The sequence below is a fragment of the Eschscholzia californica genome, unplaced genomic scaffold (genome assembly GCF_041429995.1).
Source record: "Eschscholzia californica isolate CP2 unplaced genomic scaffold, dmEscCali1.0.p SCAF_6, whole genome shotgun sequence".
NCBI lineage: Eukaryota > Viridiplantae > Streptophyta > Magnoliopsida > Ranunculales > Papaveraceae > Eschscholzia > Eschscholzia californica.
Window position 1 is genome coordinate 34202956 of NW_028238483.1, and position 12521 is coordinate 34215476.

The following is a 12521-nucleotide window of genomic DNA, read 5'->3' on the forward strand; positions in this document are numbered from 1 at the left end:
TGGACATTGATGGACATTTGGTAGACATTTATTATTTTAATATTATTATTGTTTTTTGATCACATGATGGACTTCAAATGTCTCTTGTTTTTTGAAAGACATTTTGGCTTCCAAATTTGTCCCAAATCCTTCACAAATTCATCAAACTATGAAGTCCACCAAAGTCTGGGACATATTTTGTCTACAATCGAATGCCTCGGACTTTCATAGACTCTCAAATGTCTGGATTTGAATGCCTCAGACTTTCGTGGACTCTCAAATGTCTGGATTTGAATGCCTCAGACTTTCGCGGACTCTCAAGAGTCCGCGAAAGTCTTGCTCCACTACCCCCCCTTACTCTTCTTAATTGGTGACACCCCTTGGGCTTTGGGGCCGATTTGGTCTTCTATATCCAACGACCATCATAAGTCTATAAAATTCGACGATCTATAAACTCTGAAATGAGGACGAGTTCATTCAGTCACTAGTACCGGTCGAGTATTTGGACGCCATATTAGTCGGTCGGATAGCAGGCGGTCAGCCGACGTAGAATTTTGACCGTGACCGACGGTCAATTTTTTCGGGGTCAGAGACGGACGGTTATGACCATCGGGTGCCCATGAGCTCTTGGTCGAACGGAGTCTCTGGAGTCTTTTTCCCACCACTAACCTCAAGCATCATTCTTCACCAACTCATTGCTATTGCCCAGTGGCGGGAACTTTCTCATACACATTCAGCTATTCAAGGTTTCCGACGATGTATTCCCTATTTACTCGCCGTTGCCGTCTCCAATTCATTTTCCGGCCAAATCATTTTATCTCTCCAAAATTCATCACCAGTTCCAACAAGTTCAACTACTTCGCTTCATATCCTTCATCGAATGCAGAAGAAAGCGGTCTCTATGGATTCAAAATCTTGAAAACTGCTAAAGGCTTTCGTCGTTTCGTAGATGAAGCAATCGAGAGGTTCACTTCTGAAAACAAAAATCTCTCAGTAACTTTTTCTTTTAATTTTAATTTTCTTCTTCGATTTACATTTCACACATTTATTAGGTCCGGAGAACTTGTTTCATACATCTCAGGATTGCCTCCTTCAATCGAAATTATTCGAGCCATGGACGAAATATCTGACACGGTTAGGGTTTTTGACGACTAATTTATATGTAATGATATGATGTTATCTCTTTTAGGCGTTTTCAATGGTTTTGATTGATACCTCTAATTTGTTATTAGGTTTGTTCAGTTGTGGATTCAGCAGAATTATGTCGAAATACTCATCCTGATAGGTGAGTTTTTCGAAAAAAAAAAAAAAAAATGTGCTTCCACTTATATTACATTGGTTTAAAGATATGATTCCACTTATTTTAGTTTTTTTTTTTTTTTTGTTGAAAGGTTCCACTTATTTTAGTTATCCTACTTATATGTATCAGAGAGTTTGTGGAGGAGGCTAACAAGGCATCTATGAGAATACATGAATATCTACATGTGAGGTGACGATTATTTGTTTGGTTTTGAGTTTGAGTTCAGTTGAGTTTTGCTGTTAATTATTTAACTATTTGTTTGATTTTTGTGAGTTTGTGTCGATTGGTCTGTCTTTTTGTTACGTTAATAGTTCTTAGGGAATTTCCAATCAGTAAGCAAGAGGCTTTTTTTTAGTTCGGGCATTTGCTTACAAGATAGTAGCAGATTGGCATGTGTTATGCATACACATATTTTATAACAAATCGAGAATAATTCTGTAAGTGTTGTTGCTTATGATTGTTTTTGTTGATCATAGGAGGAAAGTATGTGAAGTGAATTTATGAGTAGATAGAATTAATTAAGGTCCACAATAAATAAAAATGAAACAAAAAGTGGCCATATGTACTCTGCCGTCAAAACATTATCCTTCATTAATTGTTATCTTAGTAAATTCGAAGCATAAGAATGAAATTTGTTTATATGTGGAAGTTGTTTTTTCTAAGCGCTTATTGTTACTGGTAAAGGCGTCCTTTTGAATTTATATTCGTTATGTTCAACCAAGTTTGTGCCTCTTGGGCTTAATGATGTACAATTTGTAGTCACTAACAGAGTAACTGTTTAATTTTACTTATGGTTTTGCATTCAGCTTCTGAATACAAATCATACCCTATATAATGCGGTCTTAAAGGCTGAGCAAGTTGGTCATTTGCAAACAAAAGAAGCAAAAAGGGCAGCCCATTCCCTACGCATTGATTTTGAGAAGGGAGGAATACATCTTTCTGCAGGTTGTTTTCTAGTTCTCCTAATCCCTCTGTTGCTAACATTATCTTGTCTCTCTAATTGAAATCTCATCTTCATTTCATAGACAAATTGGAGCGAGTTAACGAGCTAAATATCGAAATTGCGCAGCTTTGTAGAGAGTGAGTACGACTTATTTTTACATTTGTGAAATTTCACATTCAATTGTTTGTAGTTTGCTTATGAGCAGAGTTTGCAAGCTGTTCCATGCCATCATGTTTTCAATTTTACCAAGTCAAAAGCTTTCATAATCTATTATTAAAACTGCCTATTCAAGTATTTGTCGCTGTCCTTCAACAAAAAAAAAAAGTATTTGTCGCTGACGCATCTAATCTGCTAGCTAGTGATGATTTAACTGAGAAGTTTGGCCTTATCATGTACTCCTACATGTACCGGAAATCTTTAACTGTGCTAAAACGAAATCGTACCATGATTTCGTCCACAATAGGGAGGCCTGGATGTCGTAACATGTAACCATCTCCCGTCTACTATTGTACAGTTCCTCGTTTAATATTATTGATTCAAAGTTTGTTAAAAATTGAATTAGAGGAAGATCTGTTTATCCCCCCCCCCCCCCAAAAATACAGGTATCTCTCTTGTTTGGCTGCTGACCCTTTCTGCTGTTCATGTGAATTTAGCTTGTTTGAGTAGGAAAACAATTGGCGGTGGAATTCTGGCCTCACTTGTAGTAATTTTATTTTGATTGTAAATAGTATATAATCTAGGCACTCAGAACTGGAGATTGTCTCCAACTTGGAAGGGCTGAGTCCAGAATCTAGTTACCAGGGGGACTAACTTGCGGAAACTCGGCCTTACACACACACACACACACATATGATATGGATACAGTATGTATGCATTCTTAGCATTTGTAACTAGCTTTATTTCATTGGCCATTAAATCAGGTTCTTTTAAAAATGACACTGAGTTAATGACATTGGTTTGGGTTTTATCAGGTACAGTGAAAATATAATCACTGATCCAGGTTTTGTGGATATATATCCAGCGTCATGTATTCCAAAGCATATACAACATCTCTTGAAACCCATCCATCGTACTAGTGGTGTAGCGAAAAAGGGATTCCGGATAACAACTGACCCAGGAACTCTTTCTTCTGTGCTACAATGGGTTTCAGATGAAGAGGTAAAAGAGTAATAGGAAGTAAAATTACATTTAGTCAGTTTAATCTTGAGACGTAGTGTAGATCGTTACTTGCTAAATTAAGATAGCACTGAACTGATTTAGATGTAAATGCCTTGGGCAAAGTCTGTGTGCTAAACTGCTAATTGATTATACTTGAGAACAGATGACTAGACATGTTCTAGCAAAATTTAAGATAGGGCATATAGGTTATACGATCATTCTCTTCTTTTTTAGCATCATACTCGCATGCTTATGGTTGATAGTACATGACAATTCTCTTATATAATGGATCAGCTCTAATATTACATTTGTTTTGCATTGCCAATTGTATTTGCCTCTATCTTCTAGTGCTTTTAGGGTTTTGTATAGTTACTTTGGTATAGGTGGTATTTGTATAGACTATAGTTGTATATCTTTCCATTATTTGGTTCAGGAAAAAAGTATTAGCAAACAAACATAAAATTTTTGGAGTCAAGTGTTCCTTTTACTTAATAAATCTATTGCATTTAGCGATCCATATTTTTGAAACTTCAGTTGGAACTTACTTTCTTAAGCTTATAGAATTAGTTAAATACTTCAAAGCAGTTCTCATATTTAGAAGCTAATATAGTTGATGCATAAATTACCTATGGCTGTTTTTTACAGGTGAGAAAGCAGTCATACATTCGAGGGAATTCTGTCCCACGTGCAAACCTTGGTGTCCTTGATAAGCTTATAGCAGCTCGGCATGACCTCGCACAGGTTGTCTCTACATATAATTCAATCTTTGCCATAGACGACTTAGTAAGATTTTATACACAAATCAATTTCACCTAATAAACCATGACGAAATTTGAAAATTCTGTGTTTCTAAATCCTAGTAGGAGCAGATCATCCTTGACTGCGGATATGATTTTCTCTCCTCAGAGTGATAACCCTAGCTATTTTGGGACTAAAAACTCCTCAGTAACATCATCATGACTCTCAAAGTCATGTGTGGTAGCAATAGCAAACGAAATACGACGAGTATTGTGGTCCTGATGAAAATTTTGTGTGAAGTATATGGTCAAAGGAGTCCTCATGTAAAATGGGAGCAACATTTTTTCTTTTTCTTGATATCCAAAACAAGTTTATGTGATATGAAGTTGAAGAATTCATCAATCTTTTTTAATGCGCCCGTAGGAAAGAATTAAAATTATTGCCCTGTGGGCTTGGATTGATGATCTTTTGGAGACTGGTTCTTAAATGAACTTGACAACTTGTATCGAAGCTTAAATCTCAATTCTAACAAGCAAAAATACTCCATTTAATTAATCACATTAATTCGAGACGGAATAAGTATTGTTCATGCGGAGTATCGGACATAGCCAGGAAAAGGGGAAAAATTAGATAGGTATTACACACAACCAAGCACTTACAAATTAAACATAGAACAAGAGAAACCCTTACCCGAATCAAAGTACCCCGTGGTTGATGGGCCGGTCACCTTCGGCTTGTGTGCTCGTCTTTGTGTATGTGTCGCTACCTAATTAAGATAACAAGAGAAATTTTAGTAATAATGTGCCCCGTGGTTGACAGGCTAATCACCTGCTGCTTGGGCTTGTATTTATGTTTCTTCTATTTCCTATTTCGAAAAGTTTGACCTCCACTTTCTCTTTCATAGTTAGTTTCCAAGTTAGATAAATAGTAATGCTCAGAAGTTAAATTTTCCGATGCTCTCCCAAAATAATTCGGTATTGATTGCTAAGGTCTTGCTTAAAATTTAACCAAATTGGTTATTCATTTTGCCTAATGTTAGAAGTTCACTGAGCAAGATACTATTTGGCCAACATATCTTGATATCCACCCATGACAGATGCTTACAACCTAATCCAAGTTAGGCTGGTGTAGCAGCAGAATGACTTCCTGAAATGTGATTTTGGAGTAGCTTATTGTTTTTAAAACTTTACTAGTTCGTTTGCTACATAATCTTGGATTCCGTATTAATCTTAGATCTTGTTTAGTTCTATCATCTAATTGGGGCTCTGATCTTCTCTTCAGTTAATTATCAGGCTATCTAGTACCCAGAAATTTATTTCTGAAACTGTACTCTCAATGTCATGGTCTCTAGCTCTTGATAAAGCAGTACACTTATCAATTATGTTTAATTTAAATTAGTTTTTATTTCAAGTTGATGTTATAAGCAAGTGACTTTCTTACCAAAGATGTTTGCAGATAATGGGGTATAAAAGTTATGCTGAATTTGCAGTTCATCCGAACCTGGCTTCATCACCGGAAGTTGTTATGTCATTTTTGGTTGAAATGAACAAGATCGTAAGATCTAAAGCTGATGAGGTATTTGGCTTCGATTTTTACTAATTGGTTGCAAGTGCTTGATTTCTATCTTTAACTTTCTAGATAATATCGCAATATTCTATTATGCAACCTCCCACTTTAGGAATTCAAGAAAATTAGAGATTTTAAGATCCAAAGATTTAATCAAAGTGGAGCTTTGGAGCCGTGGGACGAAGCCTATGTCACTGGGGAGATGAAGTCTTCTGCTTACAACCTAGATTCTTCTGTAAGCTCTTATCTTTATGTGTCATTATCTACTTGAGACAATGTCTCTCATAATTTTTGCCTGTGAAGTAGTGCTTTTCTATGAAATAGTTAAGTTTCTTAGTTAGGATCCTGAAATATTATTATATTTTGGTTCAATTTTGTTTCTAGGCATGCTGATCTTCATGATTGAAACTTTTTAAGACTTTTAAATCTATCAGGAAGGTATGATGATTGCCGTTTTTCTTTATGACCAGGTTGTTTCATCGTATTTTCCGCTAGCGCAATGCATTGAAGGTTTAAAAGTGCTCGTTGAGTCATTGTTTGGTGTAACATGTTACAGCATCCCTCTTCCACCTGGTGAATTATGGCATCAAGATGTGCTTAAGATGGCACTTCATCATCCGGAAGAGGTAATTCGGGCCACCATTGCAACTTCTCTAGTCGTGTCGATAAGTCATGGTTGTGGTTAAAGATTAGGGTGTTCAATGGGTGATACTCATATGTCCAATTGGTGCTACAAATGGTTGAACGTATTATGCGCTGCAGTTACACATCTTGTAATTTGCTCGACATGATTTTTTTGAAACTTCCCCAAATACTATTTGGATTATGATCCACTGTCAAGTGTAATTCGTATTTGAATTTGTCGCAAAGTTGTGGATCTATTTAAGCTGCTTCTTTGTTCAGTGCAGATATCCTAGTCTCCTTTTCCATGCTTATAATGAAGTATAATGACATTCTTTACTTTCAGGGTGATTTGGGGTATCTTTACCTTGATTTGTATTCTAGGAAGGGAAAGTATCCAGGCTGTGCTCATTTTGCCATCAAAGGTGGACGTCGGATATCAGAGACAGAATATCAACTTCCGGTATGTTCATTATCATATAGCACTTGTCTATCTTAATCATTTCTTTGGTGTAATTCTTTAGTTTGATAATTAGACTTGTTGATGCTGCAATTTTCTGTTGATACATATCAACAAAAAAATCTAATTTTTAGTGTCTTAAAGGAGGAAGAGTTTTCGTGTCGAAGTCTAATTGTTGCACTGAAAGACCTTCTGGAATTTGGGATGTCTTACCCAAATTGTTTCATTTAAATTCATCTGCAACGTCGTTACAAGTATAAGTCAAAAACATCCTCATCAGGGTTAACCATGTTTGTTGTTTTACGTGATGTTTATAAGTATTTCTCTATTTTACTTTCTCTATCTGGACATTTCTGATTAATAAGATTTATTTTGCATTTATCGTTGTTATGTGTGTGCTAATTTGTTACTTTGTTAGGCTATATAGTTGTTAAAGTTCTGTCCTCTTGCAGATACTTAATTTTCTAGCCTATCTGAAATCTAGTTAATTTTTTTTTATAATGATCATGTAGGTTGTAGCCCTGGTGTGCAATTTTTCAGTTCCACCAGGTTCATCAGTAGCAAGGCTTAATCATTGGGAAGTAGAAACACTCTTTCATGAGTTTGGACACGCTCTTCATTCACTACTTTCTAGAACGGTAGTCTATAGTCCTTAACAACCTCAAATTGTACAAGTTCCACTTATACCCGACTTTTCCATCTTCTAATAGCTCTTTTGTTGAATCTTTATAGGAATATCAACATTTTTCAGGAACCCGAGTGGCTCTCGATTTAGCAGAAACACCTTCAAATCTTTTCGAGTAAGTATTATGCTTCTAGAATTATTGGTCTGCACTGTTCATATTGCTGGGATTTTGCGAATAAATTTGTCTATCATGTAGTATGATGCTATGATCAAACTATTTTTAGCTACGAATGCATCAATTTTATTATATTGTGTATGCAAAAAATTGGAAATTTGGTTGTAAAGATACCATGAAGAGAACTGGACCAGGTCATGCAGATTGTCTAATATGTGTACTGAGTGAATTTTATATTTTTGTGGGTAAAGAATCTCACAGTCAGAGTGATCCCTGACAAATTATCCACGTAGTCCACAAGCCGGTGAATCTTTCGGTTTGGTTGAGTCAAGTTATGTGATTTCTGATGAACTTTCTCCCTTTCCAACAATTTCAATCTAAATGTCAAGGTAAACAATTAAAAGAGACCATTAAGAACTGCGGCAACCTTCTTTCCAAATGCAAGCTATTTTGTTCCTTTCACTTGCTGACTGGGATCGCTATCCTGTTCAATGTGCGAGCTGAACTGTTGAAAATAGCAAATATATATACTTGCAGCTTGCAAGCCTATAGAAAAAAATGGCCTTGAACCAATCATATGTTTACATATGATCTGTATCTCACAGAAAAACTAAAAACTACTGGAGAGTTGGGATTGCTATCAAAAGGATCCTGATTGGCTGATCTGGTTATACGAATGGCAAAAATGATACTTTCTGGGGTTCCAAGTTGGTGAACCATGGCTTAGCAATTAGGGACTGATCTCTGAAATTGTAATGAATAGTTTTGCTCATTCGAAGATCGTGCATCTTACTGGAACTAATAATATTCGTCCCTAAAAATTTTAGATTTTGAATTCCTAAGTCTTCCAATCAAAGTTTGGGAAGACGTTAACAATGATATATGCTTTCAAGTTCAAACATTAGATATTGGATCTGCTGACTTGTCAAATGGTGATGTCTAAATCTATGGTGTCTATGATTGTTGGTCACACATGAAGATACATCCATAGCTACCCTGTGGTGAAAATTATCTATATGATTAGAACTAAGAAGTCGGCAGCTGACTAGCCTGAGACTCTGTACGAGGATAACCCTTCTCTTCAGCCAACCCATTGTTGTTGTAGAGAAAAACATTATTGAGATTGTTTTAGTGGAGAGGAAATAAAAAATATTTATTCGTAACGACATTCTTTTGTGGAGGCAAATTTGAAGCTTAAAATGAAACTGGAAGTGATTATCTAATACATTCAGTTTAGATTTGATGGTCTCCATTCCAATGTCAACCTCTTCTTGGGATTCCCATTATTCACTGGCAGTTATTCTTTTATTCCGCTATTTTCCCATAAATTTAGACAGGAATCGGGTAATTTCCTAAATACTCTCTTCTTTTTCTCCAAAGGTTTACTAAGATATACTGCTCATAGAAGTATCCTGATTCAGAACTGTAAATGGAATCTCTTACTGTTTGAGGTTGAAACTGGAAATATTTTGGTATCTCAGTGGAAGTATGTTGCATAACCATGCTTACACAAAAATGCAGTGTATGTGATGAACAATATACATTGAAGCTTAGCTTATAATTCTCTTTTTTCCTTTTTTTCCCTTTTCATTGATCCACAGGTATTATGCATGGGATTACCGAGTTTTGAAGACATTTGCTAGACATTACTCGACTGATGAAGTAATCCCGGAGAAACTAGTTGAATCAATGAAAGGAGCTAGAAAGATGTTTGCGGCAACTGAGCTTCAGCGTCAGGTTACTTGCTACACCACCTCATTGTAATTAATTTAATTTAATTGTTGTAGTATCTAAACAAGAGTAATGACATTATTTTATTTTTTAAACGTTTGAATTAATATTAGAAAAAGCGGAAGTTACAAAAGAATAGTGACGGAAAACAGAAAAAGGACCTGGGGAGGTAACCGAGAGCCAGAAACCTCCCCGATTACAAAGGAGCAAAACATCAGATAGCCTGCTCCCCCCACCGTCATAGGACAAAACAAAGCACAATCACAGAGGCTCCTAACGAAACTAAAAACAGAGGGGCTTATCCCACACCGACTCTGTTCGCCTTAAACACCACAGAAGAGGGACTACCACCCTCACCATCTGCCCAAGAAAGCTCAGCATCTAGCAAAAGAAAGGCTGAGACATTATGCTTCGAAGACCAACCCACACAGGCTCGCAACCATTTTTTCTGATGCAATGAACTCAGAAAAGCAACAGAACACTTAGAAACTTGACAGCACCGACCACAAGGCTCCTTTGACACCCTCCTGACTGCTAATATCTTAGATGGACCTCCCTTAGAGCTTGAAGCCGGGATGCCTAGCTCCCTGATACTCCAGATTAGCAAATTATCTGACATTTAGAATCGTCTCCCTTAGAGTTTGAAAACGACTTTGTCCCCTTCTTCTTAGCCGGTTCGAGCATGCTCCACTCCAAAGTCTTCAGTTCACGAAATACTCTAGGGGTTTGCCTTTTTTTAGCCATGGAAGGAGATCCTTCCTTGTCCTTCTGGATTGTTATTGCTGCCCCAGTCTTTGCTGCTTCGTCCCCTTCAAACACTTCTATGCTGTTATCTGTAGTCTTTGGACAAAAGCACCCAAATCTAATGACATTAAATTTTAGAATGCATACATGTGTGGCGTTCACTTTATGCATACAGAAGCACTTACAGCCGCAGGTAGACCAGTTCAAATTGATTTTTGGTACTCCACTCAGTTACATACTAACTCATTCTTATACCTCATGCTATCATGTAGACCATGTGGAAGAAAAAAAAATAACGCCATCTTTAAATAAAAGAAGATTAACATTGGGCAGGACCATTTTTGGGGTACAAAGCATCCAACCGTCAGAGTAGAGGCGATCGTTGGGCTAAATTTATATTTTTCTTAGACTTAACTGTTTCTTGGGAGGCTCTATTAACAACATTATAGACCTTTTAAATTTCTAATCTTCCCTAGATTCAATATGAACATCTAGGGAGATTATTTTCCCATATAAATATTCAAGTTATTAAAAACTGATACAAGCTAACTAATTCCAGATACACTCATCTTTGCACCTTTTGTTAATTTATTTGTTATACCCAATAGGTGAACTGTATTCAGCTATGTCTGTGTTCTTTAAGGAAGATGGTAGTTTCTTGGTTATTCTAGATGAAGGAGGTTTTGGTGCTTTTGTCCAGTTGTATTTGTTTTTCCCCGAGTGTTTGGTTATGTGTTTCTGCTTATAAAATTCATCTGTAGTCACAAAGTCAACCTTAAACAGGAGGTTGTGAAGTTATCATAAAGTTTGTAGTCAAATTGACTCAATTAATGGTCTGGTCCTGAAGTGTTTAACATCAGGACCAGTTCAAAGGTTTAGTCTTACAATAAATCTAGATCGAGATAAAGAAACGATGTCGTGGTAGTAGCATTAGTATCTGACCTTGGTTTCTTTTGCTCTTTTGCCTCAGATTCTTTATGCTATGATTGACCAGACACTTTTCGGAGAACAACTATCCTCTTCTGCAGATACAATTTCGGTTGTAGCAGACTTAAAACGAAAGTATACCAGTTGGGATCATGTAGAAGGAACTCACTGGCATACAAGGTTCAATCACCTTTTAAACTACGGAGCAGGTAGGAGTACCTTATGCATACTAGAGTACTACAATACAATACTATAATAATAATAATAAAATTAACAATAATATTAAATCCAACCAATTAATGGGTTCAAGTCGATTGAAATTGATTTTAGTTCATCGTGATTTCCTTGTAAACTCACTCTAAATCGGTAAGACTTGTAACTTCAAATCCTGAAATCAAGTCTAACTGTAAAAAAATTATTTTTTTGTTTTGCTCTCTTGTGTAGGTTATTATAGTTACCTTTATGCGAAGTGCTTTGCTGCGACGATATGGGAGGAGGTATGTATGGAGGATCCAATGTCACTGGCGACAGGATCCAATATTAGAAGAAAATTGTTGGAGCATGGAGGAGCAGAGGAGCCATCTGTTTTGTTGAAGGATTTGGGTGGTGATGGAATTCTAAGATATCAAAATGGAGGTATCACCCCTGACATAACTTGTCTCTGTAAAGAGATGGAACTTGTTAACAATTGAGAGCAAATGACCCTTCTTTTTAGTATGCGCATAGACTCGGATATCTCCTCGAGATGGGTTGCTCTCGGAGAGGCAGGAGAGAGGTTTACCAGGTCACAAATATTCTTTGGGTTTAGAAATTGGAGACATTGGAGGTTACCTGGTCTCGGGGAGAAAATGTGAGTGTATTGGCAACCTCAATTTTCTTTCAGTATTTATTGGCATTTCCTTTTGAAAGGAAAAAAAAGGACAGAAAACTAAAAGTTGAAAGATTATATCTTCCTAAAATACTACAAACTTCTTGATGGGTTTATTTATCGAAGACTCGTCCCCTTGGTTACCCCTCCATTTAAGCTTAAACTGTTTCTCTATACGGCTGACTTCACTTTTTTTCCATTATAATATAATTCTTTTTTGGCTATTTATGTTTTTTCACAAAGCATTCATAAATTTTAATTGTTGTTCAACTTGAATTGTAAAATACATGAACTAGTACAAAATGAGGATTGAAGTAGTTTGAGAACAAACATCATGTGCATAAAAGTAATGAAACATTTTTCTAAGTTACTATCACCTTTTTCTTTTGTTTGAAAGTAAGTACATAGTAAGCGGTAGCCCTTAGAAGGGTTAAGAAATCAAACCCTTAGTTGTTACTATAGGGTTGCAATGCTAATTGGCGCTATGAATACAAGTGCTTGTGCAAGCTAGTAGGGCAAATTTGTTGTTCATAAAAAAAAAATGATTATTCGAATTAAAATATTATACATAATAAACAAATAATCTAATAATTATTTTGGAATGACTTGAGAGTATCATACTATTAATTGTATCTTATATTTGAAATATTATCCTTATTCTTTAATTACTTTTTCACATGATTTTG

The 12521-nt window shown here is 36.1% G+C and overlaps 1 protein-coding gene across 2 annotated transcripts; it reads left to right on the plus strand.

Moving 5' to 3' along the window:
- The first annotated feature begins 442 nt into the window (after window positions 1-442).
- On the plus strand, window positions 443-11986 carry LOC147533945 (Zincin-like metalloproteases family protein). Of its 2 annotated transcripts, XR_015227232.1 has the most exons (18): window positions 635-944; window positions 1032-1113; window positions 1212-1264; window positions 1409-1463; window positions 2086-2224; window positions 2305-2359; window positions 3194-3380; window positions 4026-4121; window positions 5574-5693; window positions 5797-5919; window positions 6155-6310; window positions 6652-6768; window positions 7278-7403; window positions 7498-7565; window positions 8899-8909; window positions 9167-9302; window positions 11011-11176; window positions 11412-11986. XR_015227232.1 is itself a non-coding variant. In XM_086645499.1 (17 exons), exons 1-17 carry the CDS (start codon window positions 736-738, stop codon window positions 11657-11659), a joined length of 2136 nt encoding a protein of 711 aa, XP_086501625.1. In that variant the 5' UTR covers window positions 443-735; the 3' UTR covers window positions 11660-11986. The 2 variants fall into 2 exon arrangements, 1 of the variants encoding a protein (XP_086501625.1); XM_086645499.1 differs by lacking the exon at window positions 8899-8909 and having other exon boundaries at window positions 443-944.
- Window positions 11987-12521: the final 535 nt, after the last annotated feature.

What these genes read in the sequence shown, in the direction of transcription:
- LOC147533945 (XM_086645499.1), top strand. Translation starts at nt 736, where the DNA reads ATGTATTCCCTATTTACTCGCCGTTGCCGTCTCCAATTCATTTTCCGG. An exon ending in AATGGGTTTCAGATGAAGAG is followed by an intron (nt 3,381 to 4,025) that starts GTAAAAGAGTAA and finishes TGTTTTTTACAG; the next exon opens with GTGAGAAAGCAGTCATACAT. An exon ending in TAAGATCTAAAGCTGATGAG is followed by an intron (nt 5,694 to 5,796) that starts GTATTTGGCTTC and finishes CTCCCACTTTAG; the next exon opens with GAATTCAAGAAAATTAGAGA.